The sequence below is a fragment of the Morone saxatilis genome, unplaced genomic scaffold, assembly GCF_004916995.1.
Source record: "Morone saxatilis isolate NCDOM2014 unplaced genomic scaffold, NCSU_SB_2.0 Contig4, whole genome shotgun sequence".
Lineage (NCBI taxonomy): Eukaryota > Metazoa > Chordata > Actinopteri > Moronidae > Morone > Morone saxatilis.
In genome coordinates, this window is record NW_023339984.1 from 8,470,890 (window position 1) to 8,490,967 (window position 20,078).

At 42.8% G+C, this 20,078-nt stretch overlaps 2 protein-coding genes across 2 annotated transcripts; both read left to right on the forward strand.

The window, feature by feature from the left end:
* Positions 1–777: 777 nt before the first annotated feature.
* On the forward strand, positions 778–6,074 carry LOC118337898 (5,6-dihydroxyindole-2-carboxylic acid oxidase-like). The gene is made up of 7 exons (XM_035675052.1): positions 778–1,478; positions 1,926–2,248; positions 3,602–3,806; positions 3,916–4,083; positions 4,173–4,352; positions 4,484–4,630; positions 4,739–6,074. The coding sequence occupies exons 1-7, from the start codon at positions 1,124–1,126 to the stop codon at positions 4,924–4,926; spliced, it is 1,566 nt and encodes a 521-aa protein (XP_035530945.1). The 5' UTR covers positions 778–1,123; the 3' UTR covers positions 4,927–6,074.
* A 420-nt stretch (positions 6,075–6,494) lies between these two features.
* On the forward strand, positions 6,495–10,917 carry LOC118337739 (leucine rich adaptor protein 1-like). Its single transcript, XM_035674837.1, has 2 exons — positions 6,495–7,052; positions 9,439–10,917. Exons 1-2 carry the CDS (start codon positions 6,834–6,836, stop codon positions 9,826–9,828), a joined length of 609 nt encoding a protein of 202 aa, XP_035530730.1. The 5' UTR covers positions 6,495–6,833; the 3' UTR covers positions 9,829–10,917.
* The last annotated feature ends 9,161 nt before the right edge of the window (positions 10,918–20,078 follow it).

Here is a 20,078-nt window from a genome sequence, read left to right on the forward strand (position 1 = left end):
GGAGTTTGAATGTAAACATGACAGACAGACAGACAGACAGACAGACAGAAGCATCCATGGACTGTGTATTGAAAAGCAAAAGTATGAACAGTCTAGTTCAGACAATGGAAGGCAGTCTTAAAATCTTATTCACTTTGTTCTGAAGTCATATAAGAGCTCTGTATTCCTGGAAGACTTCAATATGTAGAATAAATACCCTTCATGCTTCCATGTCTCACATGCTCATGGCAGCACAAGCAGCCCTGATGTTGGGGAAAGGAGGAGGAGGAGGAGGTGCTAGATGCCTTCCTGAGAAGTCAAATGACCAGAAATATGATCACTTTAACAAACACATGAACCTCTGAGGCTTTTCAAGATTAGATCTTGGCATGGGGGGCTTTAATACACTGGGACAATATTCAAAATGGCATATTTTAGTGTTTTTAGTGCTATTCGGTTTGATTTCCAGCAATGGACAACAGTGGGAGTTTAAAAGGGCAGCAGCAGAACATGTAAACAAAACCCCTATTGTGTTCTTGAGCTTGCTTGCGGCACCAAGTTGGACATTTTAATTCCACAAACATTTACTTGTGCGCCAGTGGCTGCTTTTGTAAAAGGCTATCACTTCATAACAAATCCATTTCCACACAGTGCTCATAAAGGCCTGCTGAAATGTCACAGTACATGTACAGGGATGAAAGTTCGTGGGTAGGCCTACTCTTTCATAATGTCATGTGTTTTAATTTGAATGATTCTTTCCATTACTTAGACTTCCTTGGACAGCTTTAGGAGGCCAGTGGGGTTTTTTAAAAGAACAATGCTGTGCATGACGGATCACACTACCTTCTTTCCCTCCTTCCCCAGTAGGATGTTATGTGAAGGCATCACGCGGGAGTCAGAAAATCCGGGTAGTCATGCGCTAATCCGGTATTTAAGGTCTGGTTTGGGGGGAAATAGAAGCAGGGGCCTGTGCGCATGGGACGGGAAGTTCTATACACACTTAGTTGACTGAGAAACTAAATCCTGGTGTGTTGAAGTGATCCACGTTCAGTTTAGATAAAGTCTTAGTTGCATATTTGCACGTAAAACTGACTCAAACTCAGCCGCAGCCGTGCGTAAAATCGTGGCAACAGGTTTCCGGACAATGTTTCAGCACTGCTTTTTGGTTCTTTTGGGCGCGGTGGTCGTGAGCGCCCAGTTCCCCAGAGAGTGTGTGACACCCGAGGGACTCCGCAGTGGACAGTGCTGCCCGTCACCCTCTGGACTCAACAACGATCCGTGTGGCGCCAGTACGGGGCGCGGACAGTGCGTGTCCATCGCGGTGGACGCTCGCCCGCACGGCCCTCAGTACCCGCACGACGGACGGGATGATCGTGAGCGATGGCCCGTCCGTTACTTCAACCGTACCTGTCAGTGTAACGGGAACTTCAGCGGTTATAACTGCGGCCGCTGCAGACACGGATGGACGGGGGCAAACTGTGACCAGAGAGTTCCTGTCGGTAAGTCTGGCGAAATAATGAACTCTTGATGTTATAGTATGCTGACTCTAACTCTAAGGAGAGATGACAAAGGTCATAGCTAGGGATGCTGTGCTGTTGCTTATTTAGGCACTAGTTTAGGACACCACAGTGAGCCTAATGAACGGATTTTGCCCATTTTTAATGTCGTTTTAACAAATTATATCGGAAGATTATCTTATTATAATGATTTTTTTTTACCAACATTAATTCAAATTAGCCTCCCGTGATTCGAGCTGGAATGGATTTAAAATAGTTACAACCCTGAGACTCACAGAAAGGGCATTTGATTACAGAATTAATTGACCAAAACTGCCTGTTACGCACATTTTCTGTACTTCTTGCCTCACTCATTAAAAACTGATCCCCAATTAACGCATGACTAATTGATTTAATCCACTCTCCCTCTGCTGTAATCCCCCCTCACAGTCAGGAGAAACGTGATGCAGCTCAGCGCGGACGAGAAGCGTGCGTTCGTGAACGCGCTGGACCAGGCCAAGCGCACGGTGCACCCCGACCTGGTGATCGCAACGCGGCGCTATCAGGAGATCTTCGGGCCCGACGGGAACACCATGCAGTTCCAGAACGTCACCATCTACAACTACTTCGTGTGGTCCCACTACTTCTCGGTCAGCAAGACGTTCCTGGGTGCGGGGCAGGCCAGTTTCGGGGGAGTGGACTTCTCACACGAGGGGCCCGGGTTTGTCACTTGGCACAGGTACCACCTGTTGCAGCTGGAGAGAGACATGCAGGTAAGAGAGTGTGTGATACCATTGCAGTTCTGTGAAATAGCTCCGGTGTGATGGGGCGTTTTGAGATCAAGTAAATAATGTAACGGATTTGATTTCGGGTGGGGGGGGGGGGGCTGTTAATCCACATTTTTAATTTACCAATACATCACCGACTAATAGCCTCCTTCAACCCAGCTGTCTTTTCTCCCCTAGCTTGTTTGTTTAACCTAATGCCCCCCCACTCATAACTTACGACGCAATTTCATGCTTTAATGGGCGAGCAGCGCGCAAAATGTGATTTTAAGCGCTTTTGCCGACTGAGATTCGATTTTATCCGCACACCATCGACTGGCAGAGATGGTACAGTACTGAACACAGCCTGGGCGAAAGGAGTTATTAAACTGCACCATTCGCCAAAGTGATTTATGGAGAATGTTCAACATCCCTCCCAGCATAGAGTTGGTATAATTATTATATCCACCCACTGGCTTACAATTACGCACGTTTTTGTTTTTTTTGGTATACAGAATTGCAAGCACATAATTAAAGTTCTTGACACTCTGACAGAGTGATGGGCTCCTGCTGAGAAAATCCTCATCCTGTGCAAGTGTATGGTTAAATCGCTGCTCCCTAACTTACTCACTCGCTCCTTCTACTCTGTTGAATATGCACACTGACAGGCACAGTCTGAGGGAGAGTGCTCATTTTTCTGATCAGGATGAACTATATCAACTAAGCTGACTGAGAAATATGCACCCAGCTCCTTGGCCTATAGTGCAAGTGAATCATATCTGGTTAGAGGCCCCGTATTATGAGCGGTAGTTTGGATCCGTTAGTACTTTTCTGATCGAAAAGTGTATCATAATGGGATTTGGGAACTTCGAAATAGTTTTGCCAAGTAAAACAAAAAGGGAGTGATTCACTTGTGTGCAGAAAGTCTATGTTCCCTTGAGCTTGATGAATAATTTTACTTAGAAATCCTGTCCGTTGTATTTATCTCAAATCACCAGTTTTTTGCGCTAGACAGAAAAAAAAATGTGGGAAAGCAAGGATGAGCAACACAGAGGCTTTTAAAAGAACCCATTTTCATTTATTACAGAAGTATTCATGCATGGTGAACAGACACTGTAGACTGTCTTTAAAGCAAATCACAGTGTGTGAAAATAACACCCAGTGCATTCTGTGAATTACGACTCCAATACCAAATAAGACACTTTGGATACTTTGACGTTACCTAAGGGGATGGGAATACATTGTTGAGAGCTCAATTGAATAAAGCCTCAAGCAGAAATTATTGTTTCCTCACACTGCAGGTTAAAACCTCGGGTTCTCTGGTTATGTAACTCAAACTAAAACTGTATTCTAAACAACCAGGACATGCTGCAAAACCCGTCCTTCGCCCTGCCCTACTGGAACTTTGCCATCGGTGGGAGCACATGTGACATCTGCACCGACGACCTGATGGGAGCCAGGAGCAGCTTTGATATGAATTCCCTGAGCACCAACTCTATCTTCTCCCAGTGGAGGGTCATCTGCGAGAACGTAGAAGACTATGACACACTGGGAACCATCTGCAACAGTAAGACTGCTGTTCATCAGCGATGTTACAGTGATCTTCTTTGTTCTTTAAGCACATAGGAATTGCTATAGTCTCTCTTATCCGGCTCCTGCTGCCTTTCTCCTTCCAGGCACTGAGACTTCTCCCATCAGAAGGAATCCAGCAGGAAACGTCAACAGGCCTATGGTCCAGCGTCTCCCAGAGCCCCAGGATGTAGCAGACTGTCTGCAGGTTAACGCTTTTGACACACCGCCCTACTACTCCACCTCCTCCGAGAGCTTCAGAAACACAATTGAAGGTGACTGCAAAGATATTCATTCCTTTGTCTGTCCGACGTACGGCGTTTCTACGTGTGCTTATAGCGTTTTCTTCCTGTGGTTTCGGCAGGCTACAGCGCCCCCCAGGGGAACTACGACCCCGTGGTGAGGAGCCTTCACAACCTGGCCCATCTGTTCCTGAATGGCACAGGAGGGCAAACTCACCTCTCACCCAATGACCCCATCTTCGTCCTGCTCCACACCTACACCGACGCTATATTTGACGAGTGGCTGAGGAGACACAGTCCAGGTGTTTTTAGCAGCAAAATCCGGTTTAAAAACCACGCGCTCTTGTTGTTTCCTGTACCATACCTGTGTGTATGACTGCTTTATTGTGAGCATGAAGAGCTTTAAGGCTAACTTCAGGTATTTTTCGTGCAGGCACCGCTGTGTATCCTGAAGAAAATGCCCCCATTGGTCACAACAAGGGCTACAACATGGTGCCTTTCTGGCCTCCGGTGACGAACGCTGAGATGTTTTTGGCCGCCCCTGAAAATCTTGGTTACTCTTATGAAGCCGTATGGCCAGGTAATCATTTTGGGATTATCTTTCAAATTTTTACGCCTTTGTATACAATCTCACCTTTGAATAAACGCAGATTACAAAGGTGATAATCCTCCACTTCTTCCTTTCCAGGCCAACCTTTCACCCTGACTGAAATCATCACCATGGCAATAGTCGCTGCCCTCGTGGTCGTCGCAGTCATTTTCGCTGCCACCACGTGCGCCGTGCGTGCCAGGTCTTACAAGATGGAGGGCCACCAGCCTCTGCTCGGGAATCAGTACCAGCGCTACGATGATGAAAAAAGCCAGTCTGTAGTCTAAGATTCTGCTGAGCCACACCTAACCAGTGGCTTCTCTTTGTTTGACACAAAGTGACACAAATATGCAGTTTGTTAAAGCCTGAATCTGTTCTCACAGGTACTGGGGAGCATGTGTAGATCCTTGATTGGGACAACGTGTTAAAAAGTAATCTTTTGGCTGCATCCATGTCCCTTTATCAACTGGTGTAGTTATTTTTTCTTTACAAAGAGTACAGATGGAAAAAAAAAAAAACATTTACATCCCCAGTTAACATAAACCACTCAATGAAGATGCTGTTTTTTAATGGAAAAGATGCTTTTGATGCTAAGAGGATTTTTTAAGATATTTGCAAACATTGTAAAGATTCAGTCTTTAAAATTTTCAGATTTTGGGACAATTTGAAAATGGAAAATGTGTTCAAATGAAGTGGACAACTGAAATGATAGTGTGACGGCAACGCCACCAGGTGGTGCCTATTTCTAGTCAGGGAGCCAGGCTTTTTAAAATGTCATGACAGTATCAACACTGGTGCCTTCTGTAGTTCAGTGTTTGCTTCACTTATCAGGTGATCAGGTGTAAAGAATTTAGATGTTAAATAGAGATTCTGAATGTTCTGTAACTTTTTGAACACATTTTAAGTGATCGAGTAATACAGGAAAATGAATGAAAACATACACAGATCTACCACTTCTACCATGCTTATAGACTACAACACGTTCTCTGTTTATCTGACTTCACTGTTTAGTTTAGTTGCACAATGGCTTCATAGCAGTGAAGTGTTTAGAATTGCTATAAAATACACTGCCCATGTAACAGAGCCATAGCGCCCACAAGGGGGTGCAATAATTCAATTTCTTAAACTCTGCATTTATTTATCCAGAGATGGGTAGATATATGATTTTGGTTTTTTTTTTATGATGTATTCAGATAAATTGATCCAAATGAGCTGAAATGTTATTAATGAATGAAGACATAAGAAGAAAAAAACTGGGGTGGTGATTCAGAAGAAATGTAGCGACCTCACTGAACTGTGTACACTCACTGATATGCAGCTTTTTTCCGTCTTTTCTTTTTTTTTTTTTTTAAATAAATGTATGTTAAATGGTCATGAACGCTATTCTGTTTTTACATTTATACGTTTGCCAAAATGTTGCTGGATCTGGGTGCATGCCAAAATATTTAAATGATTAAATTGTACACTCCTGCACTGTGGTTTGTTCAACCTTACTGACACTGGGTGTAGGCTGTGCACTAAAGATTAATAAACACACCAAAATATATTTATGTACAGGACACAATATATTTTATATAATCTATCACCACTTATGGAACACACATACTTAAATGTCAGTAACTTTTCTTTTTTTGGTGGTACATGTCTCTGGAGACACACGCATGAATAAATAGCCTGTAGTGCTGACCCCAGGTTATTAGGTGCAGTAATTTGCCTCACGGTTGAGCTCCCACTGCTCCTAATTTGTAACCCCGGAAAAACCAACTCCCTTGCGCACTACTCCTTTCAAAACACCGGCCGCTGTCGCCTCACCTGTCCGGTGTTTGGTTTCAGAGGAAGCTCCCCTGTGGGAGGGGTCTACGGAGAGTACGCCGTCGTTAAAGTGCCTCTCTACTGGTCAGACGCTCGAATGGGAGGTCTGTCGGTGTCACAGCGGTGCGGCGGGCCCAGTGTGAAGTGTCGTGGTTCGACATTTCATCCTGTGAGCCGGTTGAGTGAAGTTGCTAAGAGCTCGCGCCTGTTGCAACTTCTCTCCACCGCGAGTGAACTCATTGGACGTGGCCCGCGCGCGTCTCCCACAGCAAATCATCGGGGATCTCTGCGAGCTCGCGGCTCTGTAATTTGCTCTCCTCTCCTCTGCCCGTGCTGCTCCCAAATATACAGTGAGAACGTGTAATCTCTGTGACAGCCCGCAATGGACGAGGACAGCAACGTCTTGCCTGACTTGAAGGATATAGAGACAAAGTTGGGTCGAAAGGTCCCGGACAGTCTCATTCGTTCCCTTGTCGGAGGAAAACATCACGACGAGCACGAGAAGTCGCCTGCGACGCATTTAATGAACGGCAAATGTTGTAGTAATTCTGCCGACTTGAAAAGACTGGAGAGCAAAATGCTATTCCTCAAACAAGAAATGGTAAGCGCCTCTTTCTGTGTCCACTTTAATTCAACCCATTGTTAAATAGGCATGCATTCTACAAAGCATATGAGACACAGCTAAAAAATGTATCTACTATTTATGTTTTTTATTCCTCTGTTTGAAGTTGACCGACTTGGAGGTACAAGTTAGGTCATTAATGCGTAACTATACTTTATCTACACGCGTTCAAATGGATGAAAGAAGACTGAATATGACTGTATAAGCCAGTTAATACTTATTTTGCATAGTTTCATGACAGATACGTTTATATGCCCTGTTTAATGTATTACATGTATTGGCTACCGAGGCTGGGCTCACGGGATAATGCCTGTAATGATGGATGCAAAACAGGCCTGCATATCAACATGTGGCTGTTGAATGTCCCAGGGTGTTTTGCCTCATTACCTTTAAAAAGCACCTTGAAACTGGTCAGTAGGTGATCGCCATTCACACCTAGAGTCAGCACAAGACCTTGGTGAACCCTCCTAACACCCCCCAACACACACACACACACACACACACACACACACACACCTCCTCTTGTTATTCAAACTACTGGGTGATATCCAATTGTGCCTGTGTAACAACCATTTCATGATCTAATCATTTCATCTGCGAACACTCACCATTGCGTTATTTTCAAATGTGGTGCGTGTTTAGGCCGAAGCTTTGTGAGTCACAGCAAACCCGTAGTCAAAGTAGGGTCACTGAAGGCATTAGGCTTCCTGAGCAGATGGCCTAGTTGGCCGAGTGTTGCAGACTGTAGTAAGGCTGCATCATGGCCCCAGACTGACCAGCCACCCAGAGTCTGTGATGATAGGCTTAGATTCATGTGAAGCAGGCCTCTAACTAGCACATATTGTACCTGCAAATTTAGCAATGCCTTACCTTGGTTTAATATGAGGGGGGAAAGGCTTAAAATGGACTTTTAAAGAAAATAATTTAGTGCATTCGTGTCATTATTGTCCTCTCATTGTTAGACGGCTCATTTTAAATTGGGGCCAGCTTTGGCATCCCTGTTTTTGGGACTCCCTTCAGAGCTAAATCACTCATCCCATCAGACTGCTCTCTTTTGGTGTGTACAAGTCTGGCACACACAAACGCATCATTTTGTTTAGCTAAGTTTTACATTATTATTATTATAGGCCACAATGATACAGCGTATGTATGAGCAAATGAACTCTGAAGTGTGCTGTCCCCAAAAAGGTCAGGTAGCAGTTTTTATTAGTTTCTAATGTCAAATGATGTTAGTATCCAGTACAGACACAGTTCTGCAGCACTAAGTGCGTTTCCTAAACTCGTTTTGTGACATTGACCCACCGGTGCCATCTTATTAACACGAGAGAGCTGCTCGGACAAAAAATCCAATATGACACCCATCTGCTCAGCTTCCATGTGTGCATAAAGCGGGCGGTTCTGCTCACAAAACAAACACACCGGCAGCAATATGAGCTAATAGGCTAAAGAAAGGCTGTTGTATGGAGCCAGCTGTCTGGAACACTGTACCAGCCCTGTCTGCCTTCATCTGTCTTCATCTGCCTCACTGCACTTTGAATGTAGCAGGCTGCCACAGCTGCTCCATCGCCGTTTCTCACTCGGACCGGGTGTTTGCCACCCGGCCGACACAGGGGTCTCCCTCTGAATGACTTCCATCCCCAGTCAATGGCGCGGTTTGTCATGGCAGGGAGTTCCATCAATGACAGTACTGTGTAAAGTAAGCATATCATTCAGCATCCGGGATGCACACTGTTTCCTGGCTCTGCTGTGGCCTGAGCAGTACAGTTCCCTCTTTTTCCGGTGCCACATAGTTCAGTCTCGTTGTCCTCAACAAAGCCTGGTAGTCTAAACAAAATGGCACATAGTGTTCTGTCCGTGAGAGGGCATAAGAATGCTAACAAGTGTTCACCGCGAGGGTTATTTAGTGGCCGATGTGGAGCTTTCCTTCGTGTCACATGATCTTCATCAGCAGATGGAGATTGCACAGCTGTTTTAGAATTGTAGCTTTTTAGATTTCAGTGTTTTTGGGGCACTCTTTCAGCTCTTTCAGGTTCAATCTGCTGATGTATATCCTGTGATATGACCACGATACAACAACAGCATGTTGTCTTTACACGTGTTAATTAGCATGTTTGAGAGGTGCTCGGTGGGGCATTTTGTCACCTTTGGACAGAGCCAGGCTTACTGTTTAACGTCTTTAAGCTAAGCTAAGCCAACTGGATGTTTGCTGTAGCCTTATATTTAAAAGACAGATATAAGAGCGGTGTCAATCTTCTCATCTAACGCTCTGCAAGAAAGTGAATTCCCAAAATGTCCAACTATTCCTTTAAATGCTGGATTATGTACCGTGACCTGACCGGGGTGTGTTTTTCCCTCCTCCTCATAGGCACATCTGCGAGCCATTGACGTGAAGCTGATGCAGCAGCTTATGTCAATCAACGAGGGCATCGAGTCCATCCGTTGGATGATAGAAGACAAGGGAGGCGTGGCCAGCCAGGAAGGCAGCCTGACGGGGAGCTTGTACAGCCTGTCAGACAGCCAGGACGGTACCTCGCTGCGAGGCAGCTTCAACAGCTTGAATGATGGTAACAGCGACGGGCTGGACGGCCTGTCCGTGGGTAGCTACTTGGACACTCTAGCGGAGGACCTCTCGGACAACCCCTCGCCCACGGATCTGGACTGTTTTGTGGAGAAAACGGTTATTGACGGCGATGCTTTCAGCAAAGCGCCACTGAAACTCAGGGTGGAATCAGATGAATACTACTGCTTTGGATAATGATAAGCTAAACGTGGTGGTGACAGAGACTACTGAGATGTTTTGTGGAGAAGGATTTAGAAGTGTGTTTCTTCACTTTGACAGATTAACTCAGCGGTCAGATACTTATTTCCCAACATGCTTCACATTATTCTCATCCTCGCCAAGACGCTGGCAAGACTTACCAAATGACGTTTTACCTTGAAACCAGCTTCCTTTTTGAACTCACCTCATTAAAACCACTGCCACTTAATGTCACACCTCTTAACAACCCTTTATGTCTTAATATTTTCTCATGCAGGTCAATTACATTAAAAGGGTGCTTTATTCTCACTACAGATTGTATTTATTGTAGAGTTATCTAATACCTCAGCAGCTTACTGAAGAAGGGGTGTGAATAAAAGTAGCAACATCAGCCGAGCGGCAGATTTCCTTCTTTATTTGTGGAAACTTCGACTTGGACTTGGTGTCAGATCATCTGATCTGAGGAAAAGAGTAGATTAGGATTCAGCAGCCATTTGGAAAATTGGACATTTCACACTGAGCGATTCGAGAGGCTAAACTGCTTAAAGTGGCGAGTTTAAGTGTTGTAGCAAGTGCAATTTGCTTCTATGCCAAAATCCGAGCACCACCTACTGTACACGTTAAGCTTTTAATTATTTTACTTGCGTGTTTTGACTGATGGAAGTTCCTTAACTAAAACCACCAAGTCTGCGAAGGGGGGAGAACTTACATGTACACACAAGAGATTAGCAGCACATTGAAAGCACAGATGCTTGACTGAAAACCAAAGCAATTTGATTGTCTTATAGATCATTTAGGCCTGAAGGCAAACCCTGTTAAGACCAGATGGGAGATTTGTTAATGGTGGACATATGTGAGACAAGTGTTTGCTTTGTTGGGCACATTTTAAGTCTCTGTTGCCAAAAAAAAAAAAGGTTGAACCAGAGCTATACATTGCTGTACATTCATTCCTTGATTTAGCTTTAAACTCCTCATGTTGATTTGTACCCTTGTATTTTATGCCACCTGCAGTTTTTAACTGATTGCTGTTAATTTTGTTGTGGAAATGATGATGATAATAATATATTGTGATTTTCCTCTTGCTCACACTGTGTACGTTTTTGATGCAGATGTCGTGTGTTTTTCACTTAGAAACCAAACGCAGTTCGCCGACCCCGTTATGGGATCTTAATGAGATGGAAAGTGAACATTACGGTTTCCTTTTTTTGGAAAATGTAAGTTCCAAATAATGTCCTGATAATGAAGTGAGCCTTTGTGGTGCCCTGTGTAATGTGGCATGGAAAATTACCCTCGTTAATTCACTTTGTCACTCTATGTCACTTCCCTTTTGATAACAAGAAACTAAGAAGGATGTTTCTAAATTTGGCAAATTGCTGCCTATTTGTGCCCCTTTTTAAAGTTCTCAAGCCATTAGTAGAGGAATGCTATTTGGGCCCATTATTTATTATTTTGGGACAAGTGTTATCATAGACGAGGAATTACGTTACCAAAAGCTCATGAGTATCCATCATAAGTGCAGGGCCGGGGCCGGAAATAACGCTGATCAAAAATAAGACAGGATTGGAATGGAAATGCCAGCCATGCGGAATATTTGATGGTCTGCTTTGGTATTTTCATGCATCTCACTGGCTTCTTATCTTTCATGTGATAATTGAAGTTCCAGACAGGGCATACAGGGAAAGTCATTATGGGAAAGACGAGAACCGTGCTCCCTTTTGGCTTGCAAATGAATGAGTGGCCGTGGGGCGCAGCACTTCAGTAAGCTCTCCGACTGGGATCTGACATCAGGACTCGGCTTTGGAAAGGCTGCCTTCGTCGGATTAGTCTTCAGTTATTTGCTTTGTCCGCAGAGCTGTCTCATGTTAGGATCTCATCCGAGCGTTCACCAAATCACGGATGAAGGATTTTGAAGGATGTTTTCTGAACGCGCTATATGAAATGTGCAAAACAACACCATCGTACACAAAGGATGCATTTAGTGTTAACATTCGTTCCAGACAGATATAATCACTTTATCCAGACACATTAAGCGTACTTGTAACTTTGTCTCACTCCAAGTGTAAAGCAGCTTTATTTGGTTTTATGATGCCTTTTCCTTATCTCTACCTCCCAGAGGCTTTGGCAAGCTTAAGCTCCCCGTCAAGCTGAACCAGGCTGAGGCCACTAAACCAAAGAAGCCTCATGAACGGCAGAACAACTTCCTTGTCAGCAATTCAATTAAAAACACGACAAAAGTTCTTTAAACTTCCCCAAATGTCATGTCTCAACAAAAGTAACCATGTCATGACTGACTTTATATCCCACAGGGGAGAATGTTGAGACTAGAGTTAGTGGCCTTGAAATAATTGGACATACAGAACAGGTTCTGCGAGTTTATGCTGTACTGTGTCTGAGTCAAAATTCCTCAGAGCTACATGGTACAGTACACATAAACAGAAGTTGCCTTTCCCTGGCCTTATAAGTGTACATTTCTTGCATGAAAGGGAGAACTAGTTGACACAGCCTTTGTGGCGAGGACAAGTGCTGTCTTTCACCAAAGCATCCAGTCACATTTGACAAAATGGACGTTTTCTTTTTTTTGCTCCATCTGCAAGCTTAAACTGACAATTTTTTCTTGTTCCAAGCAGAAGCTAAGTACATATTACCATATTATTGTTCCCCTCGGAGAGTGAGAGAGAACACCTACTATCAGTTTCAAGTGAAGTCACTCGAAGTTAGTCAAATTGTTCTGTCAGCAATTACAGTCGCCCCTGTTCCAAAGGTGAATGACACCCAGGCTTTGTGGAGAGCAAACAAAGAGAACATCAGCTGCAGTCTCTGGAGTTTGGGGAGCAGAGTGCAAAACAATGATTTATTCATTCTCTTAGTTAGTCCTCAGTCACTTTGCTTGAGCGCAGATAATTACAGCCGCGTACAGTCGGGACTGCGGCTTCCAGCAGGGATCCATTAGCAAATTAGACACTGGGTTTGGGCCTGTGCCACAAGATGAAGGGAAACCAATACCGTCTGGTATCTGGGAAACTGTCACCATACCAAATGAGGAAACAGGATATGGGTAACTGGCGTAGGTTTTACGGGGGGTAATCAAAAGAACCAGAGACACAGTGGCCCCCCTCAGAGAGGAAGCTACAGATATTTGTTGCACAGTGCTGTTAGTTTTCCTACAACTTTAAATAGACTCTACAAACAGTACTGTCGTATTAAAGAGAATGTAAGACTTGTGCATTGAATGAATGTTTGTGATGGCCCTGCTATGCACTCATGCTAATACTTGTGATGGATGTAGCACATTAGATCCACTATGTCAGTCTTATTACATTTCCAGACATGAGGAGCTCCATGTTGGGAGATTTATGAAGCCGTGGAAAACTTAATAAGGCCTGTCCCATAGCATGAATATCTTGTTTCGTCTAGGAAAAAATACTTAATGAGTGTCAAGGTTAACCACAACCCTAATGTTGCGCTTCACATGACATTTTCTGGACCGCCAGCGCAATGATGGCGTTCAACTTCGCGACCAAGGAAATGCTTGATTCTGATTAGATTATTTCATAAGTGGAAGTTATATATGTCTAACTTATATGTCAGGGTAACATCCGTTTTGGGGAGATACAGTCTTGATGGAGCTCACAGTTGGCCCTCTGCCAGGCTGTGGATTTGTGAATGATGTAAAGAGCCTTGTGAAACGTCTCCGCTCCTGGGAACCAATGTTACCAAACACAGCAGCACTGTTTCCATCAGTGCAAATATTAAATGTTAACAATGGCCGCCTCTGCGCTCATAAATTATCTCAGCTGAGATTTAGGAAGAAAAAAAAAAGCACCCTTTAGAAGCCTTTGTAAACATCACATAGAAAACATCTGAGAAACCCAAATACAGAAAGTGGCCAGCCTGAGAACATATTACTGTCCATGCTGGTCAGGCTACATTCCAGTCATAGTTCATTGGGTTATTTTTAATCACCATAAACACAAGGACTGCTTGATTATTTATCAGATATAGTTACAATTATAAAGATTACAAATCACCCCATGAGACCTATTATGGGCTTTCATTCGGGAATCTCAGGGGATGTTACAAATTACATCTGAACGGGTACCGTCTTTAGTGTTGTACTTGCCCAGTGAACCCATAGGTTTGTTTATATTTGAGCTCCACACTTTAACTTTGACCTCTTATGAAAATAACCAGATATTATTGGCCAGTTGTTACAAAACATTTACACTATGACTGCATAGTGTAGGCTAAGTGTCGCATAGCTAACTGAACTAACAGACGAAATGAACGTTAGCTTGCTAGTACTGTATGTGACCTGTTTAGACTGAAGAGTAAACTAGGTAGTATAGGATACGGTCAGCACATCTGACCCAACACCTTTTCAAAATTCTGTTATAATAATGATGTCAGCTGTAAAGATTTTAAATGACATTTCACTAAAACAACACTATATACCTCAAATGATCGAATAGCATTGGCTAGGTTAGCTTATTTAGATATTTCCCACTCATTCAAAGCTTAATGAACACTATCTCTAAAACACATGTATCTACATGTGTGCGTTTGCAGAGAAAAAGCTCTATAAACCCAATGACATACACAGTTAGAGACTAGCTGGTGAAAATAGTGAAGCATTTGGCAGCTAAAGATCCAAACATTTTCCTCAGGAGCTGGTAGAGACCAAACACAGAGGTAAAAGAGAGAAAAGGGTAAAATTGTACCTGTATCCATCAGATGGACAGAAACACAACTCCAATGGAATGCTATTGTTGCTTCATAACTGCTAGATGCGTAAATAAGCAACTGTTTGCTAACAAGTTCATCATATCAACATAAACGGTGATGATATTGTCAGTTTTGTGTTCACAGCCTGTTTCTGCTGCCCCCCAAATGAACAAGAAAATCAGCTTTTGCAGATTTTCCAATAGTGCAACCCGATCAAGTAAATCACAAGTGTTTGCAACGGGCTAATACAACAACTAAGGACACAAATAAATGAATTGATTTGCAAACTCAACCCTGATTTAAGAAAGTAGGACATAAAACAGCTCCACCAAGCAGCACTGTTCATTGTATTACGCTGTAATCAATGACTGATTGTGAAATCATTTTCTGTTGAGGATACAAACTGGCGGAACCAGTTACACACTGTGACCACCACTAATGTCAACATATTTCCCAACCGTTGTGATGTATTCCCATGAAGTTCATTGACTTCCCTTCATGCTCTGAGCTAAGGACTGCCATTAGTCATCATTAGTCACAAAACGAGTTGTAACCTTTACCCTTAAGATCAGTGACTTTTAACGTCACTCTACTTTGCAACCAGCAGAGTTTAAGACATTCTTTGTCTGACTTTGTACCCCGAAGAGTGCAGGTAAAGGGCATCGCAGCAAATCTATACACTGGTAATAATTCATGTGCAGTTGTACAGTGAGTTCAATCATGTTTTTGATGCCTGTCTGTACTCGGTGCCTTTTCCTGAGCACACTACCCCAGGCCGAGCCGTTGAGCCGGCTGAGATTAAACAGGAGGCTACATCAGCCAGGAACCTTCGACAGATAGAGAGGAGAGAACAAAACAAACCTCTATCCCATTTGATCCCCCCTTTTTAACTCCCTTTTGCTTTTTCTATCCGGGCCAGGAAGCCTTTCCGTGACTATATTAGGAATCAAAGGGACTTATACAGGAGGCACTGACCCTGCCAACGCTTTTGAACTTTTGCTTTGCTCTTTGACAGCAAAGTTGTGAGTCATGAAAGAGACAGACAGAAATATGTGTTATCATGGCTGCTTTGAATTTTACGGAAGTTGTGGCATTGCAGAATATCCGATTATTTCCGCTATCTTGCCAGTTTGTCTTACATTAGATTTGTTATGCGAAAGAAAAGCGTTATGCAATCAAAGATGGACCCAAACAGCCTATTAAGATATTCTCGAGTTGAATGTTTACACTGGGTTTAAACCCTTCCAGCAACAGGCAAGACCAAACCAGAAGGTCAAAAGTATCTCAACTGTTTCCTGGCAACAAGATGACCCCCTGCCATTAGAGGGGGCAGAGCTGGGCCTCCCCCTTGTTTGGCAAACATGGCTGACCAAAATGTTTCCCTGTGGATGACTGCATTGTAGTTCCCTGGACACTCATTCAGGTCACATGAGGGCAGTTTGGGGTCAACGGGAAAAGCATGACAATTGAGTGACCCATAGAGGTCAAGGAACGTTGATCTGATGAGTTTGAAGTAGTTTGGATATTCCACCAATTGCGCTAGATAGCATAGTCGTTCTTCTGCCTTAAGATAGGGAAGAACAGCCAGTGGGAAAATAGCTGCCATAGATCATATTTGTTGTGTTTACTCCAAAGTATTTCTCTTCCCCCTTTTTTTCAAGCTCATAAAGAATTCTGCTGAGGAATTTCATAATTCGGTTACTGTTGCCTCAAGCTCTTCAATCAGCGCAGTCCTTTCTTCAATCAGTTACTTTCTGCCCACATGAGGTCTGGACCTTTCTTTGAATTTCCTCCTCTATCTTTGTTACTGTACACTAGAGTATCGCAGCGTTCTTGTCACTATGGGATTCGATTTTGCCAATCGTTCTTTCCGCACTCTCTCATAAACTGTCATCCTTCCTGGGAAAGAGATGTGATCCTCTTGGGAAAGAACAAATTGTGCACTCCCCCATAACTGTCCTGCAAGGCAAGACCCTCCCATTGTTATCTCATGGCACTGTAGCAGTCAGTGCTGTTGTCAGATGTGAATTTGCTTAGTTATTGGTAGCAGTTATTAGCATTCACATTTGTTTTATAATTATTTTGTGGCTTATCAAGACCCTTTTCTTGCTGCTTTTTACAGCATAGAGTATTTCCTGTGTTCACAGTGTATTTCCATTCATCTTCTAAATGTTTCTATGTGAGCAACATATGTGTTTCAGCAACGCCTGTTTGGTTCCACACTGACAGGCAGACAAAGCAGTTTTTGTCAGCACCTTTAGCCCTGATGCGCTAAAATGTGGCGCTAAAATGTGGCGCAAACCAGGGGTTCTTCGCCCAGTTCTGATAAATACATAAAATCCTCTCTACCCAGGGGCCATCCAAGTTCAAACCTCAAAACCTGCTACTGAATCCCTCCTCTGCTTTTCAAAACTGGTGGAACAAGACCTAGAAGATTTCACTCAAGTGCTTTGGTTTAAGAGGTAAAGGACCTCTAATATCTTGGGGGATTAGGATGCAAAACTGGCAAGGTTTCCTTGGCAGTCTCTTAAAGCCCCCTTATTCAAATCCAGAGCTTCAATGAAAACACAAGATCATTTCTACTTGAGCAGGATTTGGATGGTCTCCAGTGTAATTTTGGGAGGTTTGAATTACAGTCAGGCCCCGTCTACCTGAAAGTTAGCATGCAAAAGAAAAGGAGATTTAGAGTCAGGGTGTAAATTTGGAGGAACAGTTGGATAGCGTTTCCTTGATTTACAAACCATATGATACTTGCGTTTGCATTCCAATCACTTATATCCACATTTATCTTCACCTTAATGGATGCAAAGACAATTAATCAATGTTGATTTGTAAATGTTCATAAAAACATCACCCCAATTTAAACCATAATATCTTAATGGAACAATCATTTTCACATAGCCACCAATCATACATTCCAATTTTTTTTTTAAATCTTCATCACAATATTTAAGTCACATATTTTTTTAAATAAAAAGCTGCTAAGCAAAAGTGATTTGCTTAGTGATTACTGCCACCTATGTCACACCGAACTTAAATTACACAGTATATGGGGCTAACTTTATATGACACATTTAACTTGACTTAACTTGGAACAACTGTCGGTAGAAATAATGTTTAATCACATATATCCATAAAGATCCAGTGTATTCTTTATTTCTCTGACATATTGGCCTCGACAAGCTATGATCCGCTGCACACACTAAGGCCACCATTTATTTGTGGTATTTGATCCTTTATTTTCCTGCAATAGATCTTGCAACAGAAGGCTGAAATAAAATATAAATAGCAACATGAAACCTTTCCGTCATAAAAAAACAAACACAATCTCAACTCACAAATAATTTTTACACAGTCCCTAATCCAAAGGCATTCAGAAATGTTTTTTTTCATTGCAACTTTATTTTCATGTGTTTGAGATAGACTAAAAAATACTTTCCCTATTTTCTTATCTTCCTTTCCTGTGCTGTTTCTCTCCACCAAACGTTTAACCCAGACCTTCAACAGTTGGGAACACACACTGCTAAAATAACACCATGCTTTTGTCTTGACTTGTCTCTGATTACTCCAGCATTCAGCCTCCCAGCCCCCACATACATACCCTGTGGGGATAGCCACCTGTCTCTTCTGACTCCTGGGATGTCTTCCTGGCCTAACAGACAGCTCTTTGTGCTGGGGGGGAGTAAAGCCTCTTAGCAGGCTGTTACTGATAGGACTCAGGAGACTGCTGCTTTCAGGGAGGGGTTATGGCAGTGCATTACAGTGACGTGCTTAACCTACTGCTGTTTTTAATCACTAGTGGTACTGATATATATATATATTCTTTTTAACACATTTTTGATACAGCTTTGTTGGGTTTTTGGATTTGTAAACAGTCTCAAATCCAGAGTTGGTGTTGCCCTGCATAATCAATAGTTCACTACAGTACAGTACAGGGCAGCCAAGGTGACACCAGCTTTAAAACACAGTGTAGCAACTGCAGATAATGATAACTAACAGTGATCAGCCCGCTGGCAGTTTGCGTTAATGATTGCCCCTGCACAGATCATCACTTCAAACTGGTGCACTACTCACTGACAGCTTGTCTGCTTATGTAGTCAGATGGCTAGATGTTCTGCCCCCACCTTCTCTGAGTGCTGCGGCCACATAGGTGAGGATGTTGTACTTGCTAATGAAGACAAACGATCGTGCAGATTGCTGATAGGGTAGAAGTGCTGGAAGAGCAAGATAGATTTCCTGGCCTATAAAACTGTGAATCCATTCAGTTGTGAACTGCTCTGCTAATGGCTTTCAGGAACATTTAATCTTCCATTTACACTAGCATGGAAAAAGTTATTATAACCATAACATGGATCCAGTGAATATTTACTGATGAAACAAAGAGACTACCATGACCCCGGTTTGCAAACTGCTTCAATCTTCTGCTATAAAATATTTTAAACTTGAGCTTCATTTGGTGGACGGACCTTCCCTGTGTGTCCCAGGTTCTAAGTGGTAATATACAGGGGGCAGGGGCTCCTTTTGGCAAATATTACTGTTGTTTGGGTTTTTTCATTTTAAGTTTTGAATGGAATGAACCTGCATGCTCAAGCTCCAGTTTTGCATTCCCATCAAATCTAAACTCAACATTCAGTCCACATACAGTTTTATTCTGAAGGGATCAACCTCAGAGGGGATATAGCAAAGTCTACAAAATAAAATAAAACCATTTACTGGGGCACAGATGCATCCTTCTTTTTTGGATCTTCCTGGTGCTCACAAAAGCAGCATATACCGGTGTGAATTGGTATTACTGCTAAGTTTGTATGGAAAATCAATGTGTAACATGAAAATGAACGAATTGCAGCTACTCGCTCTGTCTTTATGAGGTGTTGGTAAATGAAATTCATGGGGAATCTCTGGATCTTGGCAAGCAATGCAACATAGCAGGGATTCCACTACAGCCCACTTCTGAAAACAGTGGGATGATCGATGCGCGGCTTCAAGGCTTTGCGAATAGCTTTCTCTTTTGTTGTCGGGATGCTGACATTCCATCTTCAGACGATAACATTATGTAGCACTACAAGTCTTTGGATAAGGGCTATATAATGTGGAGGTTATCTCTGTGCGTATACATTGGAGTTATATAGATCTGTGTTTCTGTGCTAAACAAATGAACACAGCTTAATTAAGTTCACCATTGGGAGCTAAGCATTTTGGGCATTTAGTTAACTACGTGCATTTGTTGAATTGTATTGTTAAAGGTTTCCACCTCAACAGTCAGGAGCTGAATAAAACACTGATTGAATTGAAGTTAAATGGTTTGAAACACAAAGAAGACTCGTCCCTGGGCATTTACATGAAAAAAGATAAGCTTTACACATTCAAGACAACCCTCTTATGTATATCACAAGTCATTGCTAAGAGGAATGCAATAAGGCGCTACCTTCCAGAGTGATCTGATTCATCTGGTTCATTTTTCTACAGTCTACCCAGAAGTCTAATACGACTAGATACAAATAGCAAAAAAAAGTTGAAGTTGAAAA